This window comes from Gopherus evgoodei, chromosome 24 (genome assembly GCF_007399415.2).
Source record: "Gopherus evgoodei ecotype Sinaloan lineage chromosome 24, rGopEvg1_v1.p, whole genome shotgun sequence".
Classification (NCBI taxonomy): domain Eukaryota; kingdom Metazoa; phylum Chordata; order Testudines; family Testudinidae; genus Gopherus; species Gopherus evgoodei.
Window position 1 is genome coordinate 540,599 of NC_044345.1, and position 18,037 is coordinate 558,635.

General features: G+C 58.4%; 1 protein-coding gene and 1 long non-coding RNA gene across 5 annotated transcripts in view; both read left to right on the top strand.

Annotated features, from left to right (window-relative positions):
- Nucleotides 1-1,259: 1,259 nt before the first annotated feature.
- On the top strand, nucleotides 1,260-4,560 carry LOC115639425. The gene is made up of 3 exons (XR_003997662.1): nucleotides 1,260-1,395; nucleotides 2,143-2,252; nucleotides 3,889-4,560. It is a non-coding gene; the product is annotated as an uncharacterized LOC115639425 (long non-coding RNA).
- A 5,672-nt stretch (nucleotides 4,561-10,232) lies between these two features.
- Nucleotides 10,233-18,037, top strand: part of CLK2 (CDC like kinase 2) — a 31,548-nt gene continuing 23,743 nt past the window's right edge. For 2 of the 4 annotated variants that reach the window (XM_030541877.1, XM_030541872.1), the window contains exons 1-5: nucleotides 10,233-10,329; nucleotides 14,618-14,787; nucleotides 15,147-15,384; nucleotides 17,216-17,312; nucleotides 17,665-17,731. In XM_030541877.1, coding sequence (XP_030397737.1) covers nucleotides 14,618-14,787; nucleotides 15,147-15,384; nucleotides 17,216-17,312; nucleotides 17,665-17,731 — 572 coding nt within the window. In that variant the 5' untranslated portion in view covers nucleotides 10,233-10,329. Of the gene's footprint in view, nucleotides 10,330-14,617; nucleotides 14,788-15,146; nucleotides 15,385-17,215; nucleotides 17,313-17,337; nucleotides 17,732-18,037 lie in introns of those variants that run through there. The other 2 variants (XM_030541873.1, XM_030541874.1) reach the window with 2 other exon arrangements.

Genomic DNA, 18,037 nt, shown 5'->3' on the forward strand with positions numbered 1-18,037 from the left:
TCAGACGCTATTTCGTCGCCTTTTGCAGGCTGCCACCCAACTTTACAACAGAAAAAAATGCTAGGACTCCGCTCCCCTAAAGCTCCCGATCCTGGCCAGCCAGTCCCTGGCCCCACACAGATGTGCATGGCCCCACCAGTAACACATCTGAGCTCCATGACTGACTGCTCTGGGAAGGCTGGGACTCCTCTTCTGACCCCCTGGAGCCTGGCTTACAGGAGAGGCCAGTCCAGAGCTTCTGGGGACAGGGTCGACTCCAGGCACTAGCCGAGCAAGCAGGTGATTGGGGCGGCCATGGGGAAGGGGCGGCACCTTGGGCTCTTTGGTGGCAATTCAGCTGCAGGTCCCTCAGTCCCTCTCAGAGGGAAGGACCTGCCGCTGAAGAAGAAAGCGGCACAGTGGAGCTGCCACTGATCACATCTTTTTTTTTTTTTCCGCTTGGGGTGGCAAAAACCCTGGAGCTGGCCCTGCCTGTGGAGAAGAGACTGCACACCCCAGCCCCTGGTGCTCGCTGCCCTGCCAGCCATAAAAAACAGAATGGTGCTGGTGCCCATCTGGGCCTGGGAGTCACGCCCCCCTCCCCATGGTATTGCCCTTGCAGACACTGAACATGGAGGGAGCAAGGGGCCCTGAGTGGCAGGACAAGGCGGGTCTCCACTGCTGCCTGCCCAGGCCCAGCTTCACCCTCCTCTCCCATGGGGTGTCTTGAGCCACAGAGGTCAAAGGTGTCACGGGATCCCCACGAGGCTGGGATGCTCCTGGGGTGGAGGCCAGAAAGATTCCCAGCAGCTCATCCTAGGAACCAGCGCCAAGCAGCAGTGGGGGCAGGGGTTGGAGGGGGGGTTCTGGGGCAGGACACGATTGGCAGGGAGGGAGCTGGTCCCAGGGCAAGGACCCATAGGGCAGGGTCAGGTTGGCGCATGTTTTGGGTGGGGTCGTGGCTGGCCTTGAGGGGGTGTGTGATGGGGGTTGGGTCATGGCTGACCTGTGTGTGGGTGGGGAGTTGACACAGTTTGCCTGGGGGTGAGGTTTCCCCGGGCAGGGTCACAGCTGGCCCGTGTGTGTTTGTGGGGTTCCCAGGGCAGGACGTGGTTGGCCTTGCGGGGGGGGGGTCCCAGGGCAGGACGCGGTTGGCCCGTGGGGGGGGGGGCTCCCGGGGCAGGACGCGGTTGGCCCGTGGGGGGGGGGGGCTCCCGGGGCAGGACGCGGTTGGCCGGGGGGGCTCCCGGGGCAGGACGCGGTTGGCCCGTGGGGGGGGGGGCTCCCGGGGCAGGACGCGGTTGGCCCGTGCAGTATTTGGCGGGGGAAGGGCGGGGTTGCCGGGTCCTTTGCTTGTCCAGCTGCAGAGCGCGGGGCGGGGGATGGAGCCCGGGGGCCCCCAGGCGGGGCTGAGAGGTGATGGGAGGGGGAGTCTCTGGTGTCCGCCCCCCCGCCCCGTCCGTGCAAAGCGCTTGTGAGAAGCCGGTCTCAAATCATGGCGTTTGCACTGGTGTTAGTGCCGGGCACAGGGTGTGATGTGCCCCCCCTCACGCACGGAGGGGGAGGGGTGTGATGTGCCCCCCCTCACGCACGGAGGGGGAGGGGTGTGATGTGCCCCCCCGCACGGAGGGGGAGGGGTGTGATGTGCCCCCCCTCACGCACGGAGGGGGAGGGGTGTGATGTGCCCCCCCGCACGGAGGGGAAGGGGTGTGATGTGCCCCCCCTCATGCACGGAGGGGGTGGGGTGTGATGTGCCCCCCCCGCACGGAGGGGAAGGGGTGTGATGTGCCCCCCCTCACGCACGGAGGGGGAGGGGTGTGATGTGCCCCCCCGCACGGAGGGGAAGGGGTGTGATGTGCCCCCCCTCATGCACGGAGGGGGTGGGGTGTGATGTGCCCCCCCCGCACGGAGGGGGAGGGGTGTGATGTGCCCCCCCCGCACGGAGGGGGTGGGGTGTGCCTCACACTCTGAGGGGGCTGGAGGGCAGTGAGAGGGGTGTCTCCCCACACAGTGAAGGGGGTTGAGAGAGCTGTGGGGGGTGCTCCCTGCACAGGGTGGGGTGGGTGGAGTGTGAGCCCCACACGCTGGGAGGGTGGTGAAGGAGGCTGAAGGAGGTGGAGGGGTTCCCCTCTTGCTCCCCAGCAATTCTGACCTGTCTTGCAGGCTTTGAAGAGGCCGTGGCTGAGCTGTCCCAGGAGCTGGGAAGACTGGCCCAGAACCTGCAGGCACTGGCCCAGTACCAGGCCACCCTCCTCAGCGTCAACAAGAACCTGGTGAGGAGCTTCCTGCTGCCTCCCCTCCCTTTCCCCAGCTGAGGGTAGCCTGTGCATACCCCACCTCCTCAGATCAGCCTTGGGCCGCTAAATACCACATGCAGTTTAATTTCCTAACAGGACCCTCAGGAGAGCAGGTTCTCCACAGGTGTGCTGGGCAGAGGCACAAGGCCAGCAGGCACCCAACATGGCAGGGATGGAATTATCTGTCCTGCTGCCCCCCTGACCCTCTCATGGCTCTGCCACTACTTGTTGCGTGACCCTGGGTAAATCACTCTGTTTCTCTGCCCCAGAGTTTGCCCATTTGTTAACTAAATCATTGATCCTGCCCTGGCAGCGAGGGGACTCTGGAATTATTGGTAGGATTCTTCAGAGATGCAAATGTTACACAGCAAGTTACTCAGTTTCAGTTACCCCAAACTTGACTCTGTAAGCAAAGGGAGATTCCACTGGGACTGGGCAAACATCTCCCTCACAAAGAACCCATCCACTGAGAGACAGAGAGAGAGCTGGTTTTCTTCCCATAAGCTGTCTGTTTCTCTGACTGGGTCATTCCAGCACCCTGCATTCCATAGTGACTCCGACTAGGAGCCTAAACCCACATTCTGCACATCTTGAAAGTTATATCCCAAATTATCCTTCTGTGGGGTGGGTTTGGACTAGCTGCAGATGAGGGAGAGTAAGAGACTGTGTGTTGGGACTTCACCTAACCCTAATGATGAATGGAAATAAAGACCACAGACCAAAGCAGACATTTCTTGCCTCAGCTCTGTCTGCGTTTGTAAAAGGGGGAGAAAGAGACACAGTCATTGACTGTGGAGAGGGCAGGGGTTCAGCTCTGACGTGGTATAAAATACAGAAGGAAAACTGTGTGATGAAGTGGGAATGTTCTTAATGTTTTCTCTGAATACTGTGTGGGTGCCTCAGTTTCCCCTATGCAGTTCTTAGGTATCTGAGTGGGGAGATCAGGGTGTGTGATTATTGCAGAGCCCAAGAGGGCCCCTGTGATGCTGTCTGTACAGAGAATGGCTGACACTCTTATCTCCTGGCAACTCATGGCCTGGGCCCCTCCTCTGCAAAGGTGCCAACTGAAGGTGTTGGAGAACAAAGTGATCAGGTGACCTCCTAGCCTGGGAAAGGGACGAAGGCAGAGGAGGGGCTGGAGAGTTTCAGTTTGGAGCTGGCTGGGAAAATGGAGGGGAGACCAGACAGGTCTCCAGGCTTCCCCTGGCCCCCCAAGATGGACCTGACTGAGGGGGTCCTGTTGTTTGTATTGGCAAGACCTGTTTTGGACTGTGTTCCTGTTGTCTAAATAAACCTTCTGTGTTACTGTCTGGCTGAGAGTCATAGTGAATCGCAGGAAGTCGGGGGTGCAGGGCCTTGTCTCCCCCAACTCTGTGACAAACTGCAGGTCAGCTATCCAAATAGCCTGCTTTGTTTAGGAAAGCCCCAGGCTTGCAATGCCTTGGTGGGTGTGGTTCTCATTCCTTGCTCTGCTGTCCCAGGGCTGAGTCTGTGTGGGTACTGGAGGTGTTCACATTGGTTTGTACAAATGGGTTGTTCTCGCAGTGTTAGTTTGGCACTTTGTTAGGCAGACTAAGCTCTGTGACTCTAACCTCTTTCTCTCCCACCATAGTGCTCATGGATGGAGAACATCAATGATTTATCCAAGCATCGGAAATGTCTTCCCACATTTGCAGCCCCTGGAAAGTGAGCTGGGAATTGTCTGGTTGATTGCACAGTGCCCATAGCAGAGAATGTCTGAACTTATTTTGGTCCCTGTGATAAGGGAAGGGAGCAAATCCCTCTCTGAGTCTTCAGTGAGCCCTGTGGAAATTGTTATTGGCTGAAAAAACAGAACAATACTTCATTAAACTGGGTTGGTTGGTTACCTTTTTTAAAAATAGTAATGTGAGAATTCCAAGCTGTGGCTGAATGCTGGCTGCAGCGGGTGAGCTGGGCCTTGTTTCCTCTGACTCAAGGGCCCTGTAGCTTCTACTGTTTCTAAGGCACCTCAGAATGGTGCCTGGTGCCTCCTCCACAGGCAGTAGCAGCCACTGTGGGAAGGTGACAGCGCTGAGTGCTCTGCCTGCCCCTTTGTCTTTATTTACAATCTGGTTTGCTTCTTCCCCCAAAGAGGGCGGGTTCCTGAGGGAAAGGCTCATCAGGAAGGACCCAATGGCAATACTGGATTCTCCTTGCTGTTCAGTGGAAAGTCCATGCTTATTTCTCATCATTTGGATTACGTTTTCTCTGTCTGGATACTAGTGTTGGCCACGTCTCAATATCAATTCTGTTGTACAGGTTTCTTACTGGCTCCTTGTGGGGTTTGTACTGGGCCCCAGCTCTGGATTGTGAACTGCAGGTGTTGGGGGGCAAGACATGGAGTCAGTATAGGGCATGTAAGTGGAAGGGAGGTTGGAGTTGGGGGAGCTGGGAGAGTAGTGGACATGTGGAGGCCTTGGAACAGGAGAGAGAGTAGAAGCTGCGTGGGGGATCTGGGGGACAGTAGATATGAGAGCAAGGGGACTGTAGTGATGATAGGTGGAGGGACTGTAGCTGGGCAGGCAGGATGTAGGGAGGTGGGGCTGGAACTGGGACCATCTGTAGGGGGGAGGGACTGTAGGAGATGTGGGGGCGGTAGCTATCTCATAGAGCTGAAGGGACCCTGAAAGGTCACAGAGTCCAGCCCCCTGCCTTCACTAGCAGGACCAAAGATCCCTAAGTGGCCTCCTCAAGGACTGAACTCACAACCCTGGGTTTACCAGGCCAATGCTCAAACTCTTAGCTATCCTTACAAGGGTAGGGTGGGGGCTGTAGAGACACAGGGAAGTGGGGGTAGGGCTATAGGGGTGGGGGGTTGCAGGGACACAGGGAAGTGGGGGTGGGGGTTATGTGGGGTTGTGGTTATGGGGTGCTGTAGGGACACAAGTGGGGGTGGGGGTATAGGAGTAGGAGGGCTGTGGGGATACAGGGAAGTGGGGGTGGAGGTGTAGGAGTGGGAGGCTGCAGGGACACAGAAGTGGGGCTATAGGGGGCTGCAGGGACACAGGGAAATATGAGGGGCTGTAGAGGTGGGGGGCTGCAGGGACAGAGAGGTTGGGGTTATGGGAGGCTGTGGGGATACAGGAACGTGGGGGTGGGGGTATAGAGGTGGGAGACTGCAGGGACACAGAAGTGGGGGTGGGGGTATAGAGGTGGGAGGCTGCAGGGACACAGAAGTGGGGCTATAGGGGGCTGCAGGGACACAGGGAAATATGGGGGGCTGTAGAGGTTGGGGGCTGCAGGGAAAGAGGTTGGGGTTATGGGAGGCTGTGGGGATACAGGAACGTGGGGGTGGGGGTATAGAGTTGGGAGGCTGCAGGGACACAGAAGTGGGGCTATAGGGGGCTGCAGGGACACAGGGAAATATGAGGGGCTGTAGAGGTCGGGGGCTGCAGGGACAGAGAGGTGGGGGTTATGGGAGGCTGTGGGGATACAGGAACGTGGGGGAGGGGGTATAGAGGTGGGGAGCTGCAGGGACACAGAAGTGGGGCTATAGGGGGCTGCAGGGACACAGGGAAATATGGGGGGCTGTAGAGGTCGGGGGCTGCAGGGACAGAGAGGTTGGGGTTATGGGAGGCTGTGGGGATACAGGGACGTGGGGGTGGGGGTATAGAGGTGGGAGGCTGCAGGGACACAGAAGTGGGGCTATAGGGGGCTGCAGGGACACAGGGAAATATGGGGGGCTGCAGGGACAGAGAGGTTGGGGTTATGGGAGGCTGTGGGGATACACGAACGTGGGGGTGGGGGTACAGAGGTGGGAGGGTGCAGGGACACAGAAGTGGGGGTGGGGGTATAGAGGTGGGAGGCTGCAGGGACACAGAAGTGGGGCTATAGGGGGCTGCAGGGACACGGAAATATGGGGGGCTGTAGAGGTCGGGGGCTGCAGGGACAGAGAGGTTGGGGTTATGGAGGCTGCGGGGACACAGAAGTGGGGCTGGGGGTATAGAGGTGGGAGGCTGCAGGGACACAAGTGGGGCTATAGGGGGCTGCAGGGACACAGGGCAATATGGGGGGCTGTAGAGGTGGGGGGCTGCAGGGACAGAGAGGTGGGGGTTATGGGAGGCTGCAGGGACACAGAAGTGGGGGTGGGGGTGGGGGTATAGCGGTGGGAGGCTGCAGGGACACAAGTGGGGCTATAGGGGGCTGCAGGGACACGGAAATATGGGGGGCTGTAGAGGTGGGGGGCTGCAGGGACACAGAAGTGGGGCTATAGGGGGCTGCAGGGACACAGGGAAATATGGGGGGCTGTAGAGTCGGGGGCTGCAGGGACAGAGAGGTGGGGGTTATGGGAGGCTGTGGGGATACAGGAACGTGGGGGTGGGGGTATAGAGGTGGGAGGCTGCAGGGACACAGAAGTGGGGCTATAGGGGGCTGCAGGGACACGGAAATATGGGGGGCTGTAGAGGTGGGGGGCTGCAGGGTCAGAGACGTTGGGGTTATGCAGGCTGCGGGGACACAGAAGTGGGGCTGGGGGTATAGAGGTGGGAGGCTGCAGGGACACAAGTGGGGCTATAGGGGGCTGCAGGGACACGGAAATATGGGGGGCTGTAGAGGTGGGGGGCTGCAGGGACACAGAAGTGGGGCTATAGGGGGCTGCAGGGACACAGGGAAATATGGGGGGCTGTAGAGGTGGGGGGCTGCAGGGACACAGAAGTGGGGCTATAGGGGGCTGCAGGGACACGGAAATATGGGGGGCTGTAGAGGTGGGGGGCTGCAGGGTCAGAGAGGTTGGGGTTATGGGAGGCTGCGGGGACACAGAAGTGGGGCTGGGGGTATAGAGGTGGGAGGCTGCAGGGACACAAGTGGGGCTATAGGGGGCTGCAGGGACACGGAAATATGGGGGGCTGTAGAGGTGGGGGGCTGCAGGGACACAGAAGTGGGGCTATAGGGGGCTGCAGGGACACAGGGAAATATGGGGGGCTGTAGAGGTCGGGGGCTGCAGGGACAGAGAGGTGGGGGTTATGGGAGGCTGTGGGGACACAGGAACGTGGGGGTGGGGGTATAGAGGTGGGAGGCTGCAGGGACACAGAAGTGGGGCTATAGGGGGCTGCAGGGACATGGAAATATGGGGGGCTGTAGAGGTGGGGGGCTGCAGGGAGAGAGAGGTGGGGGTTATGGGAGGCTGTGGGGATACAGGAATGTGGGGGTGGGGGTATAGAGGTGGGAGGCTGCAGGGACACAGAGGTGGGGCTATAGGGGGCTGCAGGGACACAGGGAAATATGGGGGGCTGTAGAGGTGGGCTGCAGGGACAGAGAGATTGGGGTTATGGGAGGCTGTGGGGACACAGAAGTGGGGGTGGGGGTGGGGCTGTAGAGGTGGGGAGCTGCAGGGACAGAGGTGGGGGTTATGGGAGGCTGCAGGGACACAGAAGTGGGGGTGGGGCTGTAGAGGTGGGGGGCTGCAGGGACAGAGAGGTGGGGGTATAGAGGTGGGAGGCTGCAGGGACACAGAAGTGGGGGTGGGGGTGGGGCTGTAGAGGTGGGGGGCTGCAGGGACAGAGAGGTTGGAGTTATGGGAGGCTGCAGGGACACAGAAGTGGGGCTATGGGGGGCTGCAGGGACACAGGGAAATATGGGGGGCTGTAGAGGTGGGGGGCTGCAGGGACAGAGAGGTGGGGGTATAGAGGTGGGAGGCTGCAGGGACACAGAAGTGGGGATGGGGGTGGGTCTGTAGAGGTGGGGGGCTGCAGGGACAGAGAGGTTGGGGTTATGGGAGGCTGCGGGGACACAGAAGTGGGGCTGGGGGTATAGAGGTGGGAGGCTGCAGGGACACAAGTGGGGCTATAGGGGGCTGCAAGGACACAGGGAAATATGGGGGGCTGTAGAGGTGGGGGGCTGCAGGGACAGAGAGGTGGGGGTATAGAGGTGGGAGGCTGCAGGGACACAGAAGTGGGGATGGGGGTGGGTCTGTAGAGGTGGGGGGCTGCAGGGACAGAGAGGTGGGGGTTATGGGAGGCTGTGGGGACACAGGAACGTGGGGGTGGGGGTATAGAGGTGGGAGGCTGCAGGGACACAGAAGTGGGGCTATAGGGGGCTGCAGGGACAGAGGGAAATATGGGGGGCTGTAGAGGTGGAGGGCTGCAGGGACAGAGAGGTGGGGGTTATGGGAGGCTGTGGGGACACAGAAGTGGGGGTGGGGGTATAGAGGTGGGAGGCTGCAGGGACACAGAAGTGGGGCTATAGGGGGCTGCAGGGACAGAGGGAAATATGGGGGGCTGTAGAGGTGGGGGGCTGCAGGGACAGAGAGGTGGGGGTTATGGGAGGCTGTGGGGACACAGAAGTGGGGGTGGGGGTATAGAGGTGGGAGGCTGCAGGGACACAGAAGTGGGGCTATAGGGGGCTGCAGGGACACACGGAAATGGGGGGGCTGTAGAGGTGGGGGGCTGCAGGGACAGAGAGGTGGGGGTTATGGGAGGCTGTGGGGACACAGGAACGTGGGGGTGGGGGTGGGGGTATAGAGGTGGGGGGCTGCAGGGACACAGAAGTGGGGCTATAGGGGGCTGCAGGGACAGAGGGAAATATGGGGGGCTGTAGAGGTGGGGGGCTGCAGGGACAGAGAGGTTGGGGTTATGGGTGGCTGTGGGGATACAGGAACGTGGGGGTGGGGGTATAGAGGTGGGAGGCTGCAGGGACACAGAAGTGGGGCTATAGGGGGCTGCAGGGACAGAGGGAAATATGGGGGGCTGTAGAGGTGGGGGGCTGCAGGGACAGAGAGGTGGGGGTTATGGGAGGCTGTGGGGACACAGGAACGTGGGGGTGGGGGTATAGAGGTGGGAGGCTGCAGGGACACAGAAGTGGGGCTATAGGGGGCTGCAGGGACACACGGAAATGGGGGGGCTGTAGAGGTGGGGGGCTGCAGGGACAGAGAGGTGGGGGTTATGGGAGGCTGTGGGGATACAGGAACGTGGGGGTGGGGGTATAGAGGTGGGAGGCTGCAGGGACACAGAAGTGGGGCTATAGGGGGCTGCAGGGACACAGGGAAATATGGGGGGCTGTAGAGGTCGGGGGCTGCAGGGACAGAGAGGTGGGGGTTATGGGAGGCTGTGGGGATACAGGGACGTGGGGCTGGGGGTATAGAGGTGGGAGGCTGCAGGGACACAGAAGTGGGGCTATAGGGGGCTGCAGGGACACAGAAATATGGGGGGCTGTAGAGGTGGGGGGCTGCAGGGACAGAGAGGTGGGGGTTATGGGAGGCTGTGGGGATACAGGAACGTGGGGGTGGGGGTATAGAGGTGGGAGGCTGCAGGGACACAGAAGTGGGGCTATAGGGGGCTGCAGGGACACAGGGAATATGGGGGGCTGTAGAGGTCGGGGGCTGCAGGGACAGAGAGGTGGGGGTTATGGGAGGCTGTGGGGATACAGGGACGTGGGGCTGGGGGTATAGAGGTGGGAGGCTGCAGGGACACAGAAGTGGGGCTATAGGGGGCTGCAGGGACACAGAAATATGGGGGGCTGTAGAGGTGGGGGGCTGCAGGGACAGAGAGGTGGGGGTTATGGGAGGCTGTGGGGACACAGGAACGTGGGGGTGGGGGTATAGAGGTGGGAGGCTGCAGGGACACAGAAGTGGGGCTATAGGGGGCTGCAGGGACACACGGAAATGGGGGGGCTGTAGAGGTGGGGGGCTGCAGGGACAGAGAGGGGGTTATGGGTGGCTGTGGGGACACAGGAACGTGGGGGTATAGAGGTGGGGGGCTGCAGGGACACGGAAATGGGGGGGCTGTAGGAAAGTGGGGGCGGGGCTCTAGATGTGGTGGTCTGGGGCGGGTCCACCTGTGTGACGCAATGCGGGCGGGGTGGGGTCGTCACTTATGCCGTACCACGTAGGGGCGGGGCTCCGTGTCCGTCGCCGTGCGCGCCCGCCCCCGCGGACTCGGGAGCGCGCGCGGCCTGATCGGGAGGCCCCGGTTCCGGAGGGAGCGGAGGCGGGCCCGGCGCGGGGCCTGGCGGGGAGCGGGGCCCGGATCGCCGGGGGCCCACGGCCGCCAACACGGACTTCCTGTGGGACAAGCGCACCGGGCTGGCTGCGAGGAGGGTGCGGGTCGGGCCTGGGCTCGCCTGTGGGGGGGGGCCGGGCGGCTGGCCGTTTTGGGGGTGCGGGAGGGACAGGGAGGTTTGGCAGCCTGGGTGGGGGGTCTGGCAGTTTTGGGGGTGCGGAAGGGACAGGGAGGTTTGGCAGCCTGGGTGGGGGGTCTGGCAGTTTTGGGGGTGCGGGAGGGACGAGGGGGGGGTCTGGTAGTTTTGGGGGTGTGGGAGGGACAGGGAGGTTTGGCAGCCTGGGTGGGGGGTCTGGCAGTTTTGGGGGTGCGGGAGGGACGAGGGGGGGGTCTGGCAGTTTTGGGGGTGCGGGGGGGACAGGGGTATCTGGCAGCCTGGGTGGGGGGTCTGGCAGTTGAGGGGGTGTGTGAAGGACGAGGGGGGGGTCTGGCAGTTTTTGGGGGTGCGGGAGGGACAGGGGTATCTGGCAGCCTGGGTGGGGGGTCTGGCAGTTGAGGGGGTGTGGGAAGGACGAGGGGGGGGGTCTGGCAGTTTTGGGGGTGCGGGAGGGACAGGGCGGGGGCTGGCAGCTCTGCAGGGGGACTCGGGTGGTTGTCTCTAGCAGGCGTTGCTGTTGATGTCTTGCTGCCCCCAGACAGGAGCAGGTGCCTGTGGGGAGCAGGCGGTGGGGCCACATTTCTAATTCTCCGGTGCCAGGGCTGAAAATATTGGGATCCCAGGGCTGGTGCTTCCTATGATCTGTCTCTAGGAGCAGCCCACCCTGTCCCAGTGGCAGGCACACACCCAGCAGCTTTACCTTCCTGCTGGCTGCTCAGTGTTCATATGATCTGGGTCACTCTGCAGCCTGATCCAGGGCCAGGTGGGGCACTCAGCAGAGCTCACTGCTGGCTGGGAGCAGGGATCAGGGGTGGGATCAGAGCAGAGGTCTGGAAGTTAGGATTGTGGGGCTCTAATTCTAGCTCTCTCTTGTTTTGTGCCCATGGCACTCGCCTTCCCCCGTGCCTCAGTTTCTCTGTCTGTAGATGGGAACCGTGACATTTTCCTGTCTGTTGGGGTGTCTAGATTAATTCAGTGGTGTTTGGAAAGCCCAGTATAAATGCTCACAGTGGTGGCATTGATCCCTGAAGGGACCACTATCAGCAGCAGCTGGTTGCTGTTTCCATTGCAATCTCTCTGCTGGTTTTTATAACTGCACAGTGAGTGGGAATATGACATGCTAGCTCAAAATCGATATCAGTTCATGAGAGTGGCACCTTGTTTAGTGGCTTCTGCTGGCTGCTGTCGTTTTCCGAGGAAGCCCCACTGTTCTACAGTGACCATGCTGTGGTTTGTGAGCCAGCATTAATGCTGGTCTTGGATTGGGTTTCCTGTAATGAGCATCACTTGGCATCTGAATAGCTGCCAGGATGAAACTCAGAAATGCTGATTTCTTATTGAAGACAAGAAATGTGTCTCCTGTCTGTGAAATGGGTGCTGCAGCCTTTGAACTGTGTCTCCTGTCCTGGCTTCAGAAGTGTTTGTTTGCGGTCCAAGCTACCCAGCAGGGAGGGAGCTGTGGGTTGCCCAGGGAGGCCTGGCTTTGCCCTCCATATCTTAGCTTACTTACTCATAAGGAGGCGACTCCACCATCTTTGACCAGAAGCCATTTTATGTCTCTGTGCACCTGCTTTCAATACCAGTGAAGTTGCAAGTACAAGGAATGAGCCAGGTGGACCAGTGACTCTTGGGATGAATAAGTTATGTGAGTGAGCAGTAGTGGGTGATGGGAGCTCTAATTTCACATGCTGACAGAGGAGACCAGGCAGCAGCAATTAATTACTAGTTAATATTTCAGAGCCAGAGTTATCTAGAGGTGCTAGCAAGAGTGGGGGGGGGGCAGAGGGCATGGCTGTCTTCCTGGCTCTGGGAAGGAGTGCAGTCTGGTGGCAAGAGCAGAGGGACTGAGAATTGGAACTCCTGGGTTCTGCCTCAGTGGCTGTACAATCCACTTAAGGCATTTCGTCCCTCCAGTTCTCCTGTCTGTAAAATGGAGATGATTATTGCCTGCATTTGGGGGGTGGGAGACATGCGAGATTGAACTTTGAGAGCCAGTGAACAAAGAAGGCATCAGGGAAGTCCCCAGTGTTAGCATTTTAATTGGCCTACACTGGGAATGTGTCTGCGTGCCCAAAGAGGCATGGGATTGCCTTGCTGTACAGGTCCTATGGGGCCTGTTCACAAGGCCTGCTTACTGCTGTATTGCACGCCAGTATCCCAAGACGGTTCCCCTTGGAGCTTGCCTGCTTCCGCTAGGCATTTGGGCCAGATGCCAGCAGCACCCAGAGCACTCATTCACCTGCCTCCTTCCAAGATCCAAAAAGCAAAGCCGGTGGGGCTCCAGAGTATGTTGGCTGTTTCTGAGTGTGCTCATTACAAAATGAAGGACTGATTGGGGGTGGAACATGCAGATGCTGCCACTAGAATAGCAGTAGCCAAAGCCTCTTCACTTGGGGATGGGGAGTAGTATAGACCCTTCTGCTGGAAAAAGGCACTCTGCTAAGGAGAGAGCAGCATGGATCCTGTCACCAGAGAGTCTATGTGTACCAGCCTAGGGCTCTGCTCCAGCACAGAGGTACTTTGATACACTTGGATAGTCATCTTCCCCTCCCCTGGCCCAGTTCAGAGAGACAAGTGAGCAGCCCAGGCATCCTCGCCTTTCCTTGTTTGGAAAGTTTCCTTCTACTGTTGAGTTCAGCTGATAGAAACAAGCTCACTTGATGGAAGCAAAGTGCTTGGCTGTGTTGGTATGGAGCTGGCTGGTCCTGGTCCTCTGAGGACATGAATCTGACCTTGCCCTGGGTGCCCAGAACGTCACACCCTGTGCCCAGAACCAAAAATAATGCTGTGATTCCCAGACTTGCTTGTATTCTTCAACGCTTCCAGCCTGCAGCACCCGGACCCCTCATTGACATGTCCCTGGGGCTTTGTCCCTTCCAGAGGACACTGAGGTGCTTCGTGAGTTCCCGTAACTTTTGCAACCTATCCCTGTGCAGGCAGAATTTGAGAGAGCCCCCTCCAGCTGCCTTCACTCAGAGAGGCTCTGATTAGAGATAATACGAGAGACTGGGGGTGTTTTTGATGAACTCTCCATTGATGTAGAGCTGACACCAGAGGCTGGGCTTAACTTCCTGGGGCTGCCGATGCCATGTGTTGGATAAATGGGGGGTGTAGGCCCCAAATGGAAACTGTCAGAATCTGAGAGGGAGAGGCCAGTATCTCTGAATTCTGCTGGACAAAAGCAATGTCCTCTTCCGTGCATGGCATTTCATTGAGTCCTGCTGTGCGCATCCGTTCCTGGGGGGCGGTGAGATGGAAGGGAAATGTAAATGAGGAAACAGACCAAAGTGAAAACAGATCTAGGCGGATGTTCATGTCCAGTATAGCGCTGAGGATTCTGAACCCTCTCCATCCTCGCTCCCCCACACCCTGCACTGGGCCTAGTTCATCTCTGCCCTTGACCTGCTGCAGTAACACCCTGCAAGCTGCCTCTCCCATGTAGCATGCTCAGAACACTGCTGACCGTTTTGCCTTCCCCTCTCGCTGCACCATCAGTGTCACATGCAACTGAGTCTGCACTGGCTTCTCTTTAGAGCTGTCTCTATTGCACCCTTGTCCTTGCCCCTGTTTGCAGTCTCCCATAACCATGTGACGTGGTGTCCCTGCGTGTGCACACAGCACACTCCACCCCTCAGAGCTGGTCAGAAAAACAATATTTCAGTACAAAATGGGTTGCGGGGCGAATTGAGAGGTTTTTAGAGACCAGCCAGCTTCTTTCTCCTCTCTCTCCTGGGGCCATGCTGGCCTTGTAATGCATTCTGATCACACTCGCTGGTGTCATACTTACCCAGGAGCTCTTTAGGGCAGAGAGCTCTCTGGCAACTAAGTCTGGAGCTGGAGTCTTCATCCCAATTCAGTGTGTGGTCCAACAGCCCTTAGCACAGTCCAGACAGAGCCCCAGTCAGGCAGGGCTTGTACTCGTGTTCGCAGCAGCTGGTGTTGCTGTCTTTGGGATGGATGGGTCTCTGGGAGGTGTCCTGGGGCAGCAGCTAGCCTGGTGAAATGGTAACTCCTGTACTGCTGACAGAGAGGGGCCTTCCTGGGGGGGGGGGGGGCTGTCACCTCTTCCAAAGGGGCATGGGGGGAGGTTGGTTTCTGACCCATTGCTCTTTTGGACAATTTTTCATGTTGCTGCTCCGTGTGATGCTTGTCTGGGGTCAGTTCCACTCAGGCTTTCTCTGCTGTCAGACACCCTGGAGGTCACTTGCTGGTTCTGCCCTCTCCTCTAGATGCCTCACTCCAGAAGGTACCGCTCATCGGGGCGCAGCAGCCGAGGCAGCTATCACGAGCGCTACAGAAGTCGCAAGCACAAGAGGCGGCGAACGCGGTCCCGGTCAAGCAGCAGTGAGCATGACCGGCGGCACCAGCGGGAAGACAGTTACCATGTTCGCTCCAGGAGGTGAGTGCTGGGGGCAGGCTGGGACCTGGCTGCACCCCTGTAACTGCACTGAAGGAAGTTGCAGTCAGCTCAGTTTCTGCCAGCCAGGTGGCCTGGCAAGTTTGGTGCCCCAGTTTGGAGGAAAGACTGACCGGCTGCTCCCTGCCAGTCACTCTGGGGGAAGTGCACTGATGCCAGCAGGCATAGGATGGTGTCTGGAGGACTATTGCCAATGGGGCTGTGGGGAGAGCTGCTTTAGTCCTTCCTGGGGGAGCCTGTGAGCAGTCACTAAAGCCTGAACTCAGGGAAGCTGGGGCTTGCTGCTGCTGCTTTCCAACTGGGCCCAGTCATGTTCCAATTACTCTTCTTCCTCACCCCAGCTATGACGACCACTCTTCGGACAGGAGAGCCTATGACAGGCGCTATTGTGACAGCTACAGGCGGAATGACTACAGCCGTGAACGCGGGGAACCCTACTATGAAACTGAGTACTGCCACTCCTATGAATACCGGCGCTCCCGGGACCATGACGGCAGCTACCGCAGCTGCAAAAGCAGCCGGCGTAATAAGCACAGGCGGAGACGGCGCCGCAGCCGGTCCTTTAGCCGCTCCACATCGGTGAGTACCCTGTAACTCCAGATCTTTCCCTGTAACCTTTCTCTCCCAGGTTGCGCGCTTGGTAAGTAGGACACTCACTCACTTTCTTACACAGCCTCAGACTCAGCTTGTGAAATGCATAGAAAAGCCTAGTGCAGGCAGCTGCTCCCATCCGCCGTCCTGATGCACCAGTGCAGCAGTTGCCCTGAGCCTGATGGGCCCAGGCAGCTTTCGGGCACCTCTTGGGTTACCCACCCTCCAGTAGGAGAAGCCAGGAGAGGAGCTGGGCACCCCATGGGGCCCAGTGCAACCCATGTGGGTCTGTGCAGCCCCCACCTCTTGTTTCCCCAGGCGGTGACGCTGTGACTGTCGTTCCCATCTCTTGTCCCCCAGTAGGGTGCTGCTGTTGTAGTTGTGTGTGTTGTTTGTATCACAGTACTGCTTAAGGGCCACAACCAAGCAGCAGGGTCTCTGTGCAGGGCAGCATGGAAGTGATAAGATGGTCCTTGCCTCAGAGAGCTCAGTACCACTGTGACTGAAGGACTGGCCCCTGCAGCCCCAGTGCCTGGCATCCCCACCGGAGTGGTGCTGTAGCAGGAGGCCTGGTCCCTGGGGTGCTCAGCTCTTGTGTCTGAGCAGTAGAACCATCCCTTAGCTTCTGTTGGGTGGCCCCTGGCTATTTAAGATGTTGTGCAGCGGGCTATGGCAAAACAGTTTGGCATGTGCACCAATCAGTTCAGATGGAGGCAACAGGCTTTTTCCAGTGTAGGGTCCCCAGCCTTCTTCCTCTTGCCTACGCTGCTGCTTGCCTTCCGTTTTCTGTAGGCTCAAGATTCTCTGCCTCCACTTGGTGTCCTGGCTGTATGTTCAGGGCTGTTCCAGGACTAGGATGGGAGTCCTGGGCTGGAGATGGGGCCTCCAGGCTGCTGGCTCTTTGCTCCCAAGTGTGGGGTTACTTAGCTGAAGAAGAACTGAAAACAGGAACTCTCTCTTCTCTGATGCAAGTCTCTCATCTGACCTCATCCCAGGCTGTGGCCATTCCACTTTGTGCTCCTTTTCTCTGCGGGGTTAGTCTCTCCAGGACCAGTTTGGTTAGGGGAGGGCAATGAAGAGGTCTCTGATCTGCCTCAGGGGTTGTTACTCACAAGGTCTGTCTGGTTCTGGATGCGACGTTGTGCTTTGTAAACCTCTTAGTTCTTCCTTCTGTGTTGGGGTGGGGAAGGCTGTTGGTGGGGGGTGGGCCTGTTGGAAAAGGGTGGGCATGTCTGTGCAGGGGCAGCTTGGCTCTTTACTTGTGACGGATTTCCCAGTACGCCATCTGCTGCTGCCTTTCCTTGGTGTCTGATGTGGGGCTGATGTGAGCCCCTCCCTGTGGTCACCGAACACTTGGCTGGTGACTGTGTGCTCTCTTGGCATTGACCCAGGACGTGAACGTCAGCACTGCTCCTCTCCAAAGCCCCAGAGAAGTGAGAGCAGCTGGCCCCTCCCTCTCACTACCCCATCCCCTCCGCTCGCCCCTGTTCTGGTCTTCGCTCTTGCACTGGTTCGGGGGGGGGGGCTGTTTTAGGTTTTTTCTTTTTTTTTTTCCTTTTTCTTTTTTTGCTGCAAAGAAAAGCAAACTGTTTTTTTCTTTTCTGAGCTAGTGTGTTGTATCTTGACATGTTCCCTTGCAATATCCCTATCGTTATATATTCCTCTGTGCCGTATGAATTGGCTGGGAATCTCCTCCTGCAACCCCTCCTCAAACAACCATGTGAATTTCCAAACCAACCAATGTGTGACGCTGGCTGCTGCGCTGGTTTGAAAATCTGATTGGCTGGTGAATGATGAATTCCCTGTCTGCCTGGGCCAGCAGCGGAGTCGACAGAGCAGCAGAAGGGCCAAGAGTGTGGAGGACGACGACGAGGGGCATCTGATCTATCGCGTCGGCGACTGGCTACAAGAAAGATGTACAGCCGAATCGTAACATAATTTAGCTCTCTAGTTAAGCTCCCATCGCAGTCGCAGATCTGTCTTATCTTTCTGTTCTGTTTTATTTTCATTGTTTTTAAAGAGAAAACCCCCTTCCCTCCCTCCTTCCCTTTCGTTAAATATATTAATTTTCTATTTTGCATTGTTACCAAAATACCAGGGAACTAGGGCAGTTGCCTTGTGCAGCTGGTGTCAGCATTCTGCTGCACTGGTGTCTCAAGCTGTGTGCAGGCTAGGTGTTGCAATGCATTCTCCTCTGCCTTGTGTATGCGCTGCACCCAGGTCCTGCTCACTCCCTCATGTTGCCTTCTCTCTCTCTCTCCCTCTCAGATGAGATTATTAGCACCTTAGGGGAAGGCACGTTTGGCAGAGTGGTGCAGTGTGTGGATCACCGGAGGTAAGCGTGCTGACTGGGCTTGCACGGTGGGTGGGCAACCAGCTGAATGTGTGTGTAAAAGCTGGAGCTTTTATGGGGAGACGAGCCCCCTCCCTCCTGGACTCCAGTTCAAATCCAGTGTGGATCAGTAGGCACCCACTGCTGATCCCATATGGTGTGGGATACAATGGTGGGTCTTGTGATTGTTTGTAGTGGAATAAACCCACCATCTCAGCCTGCACTGTCCAGCCAACCAAAATCTCTGCTGGACCTGGCTAGTCCATGACACCCCTTCCCCAGGGCATGGGCTGAGCTCCACAGTGACCT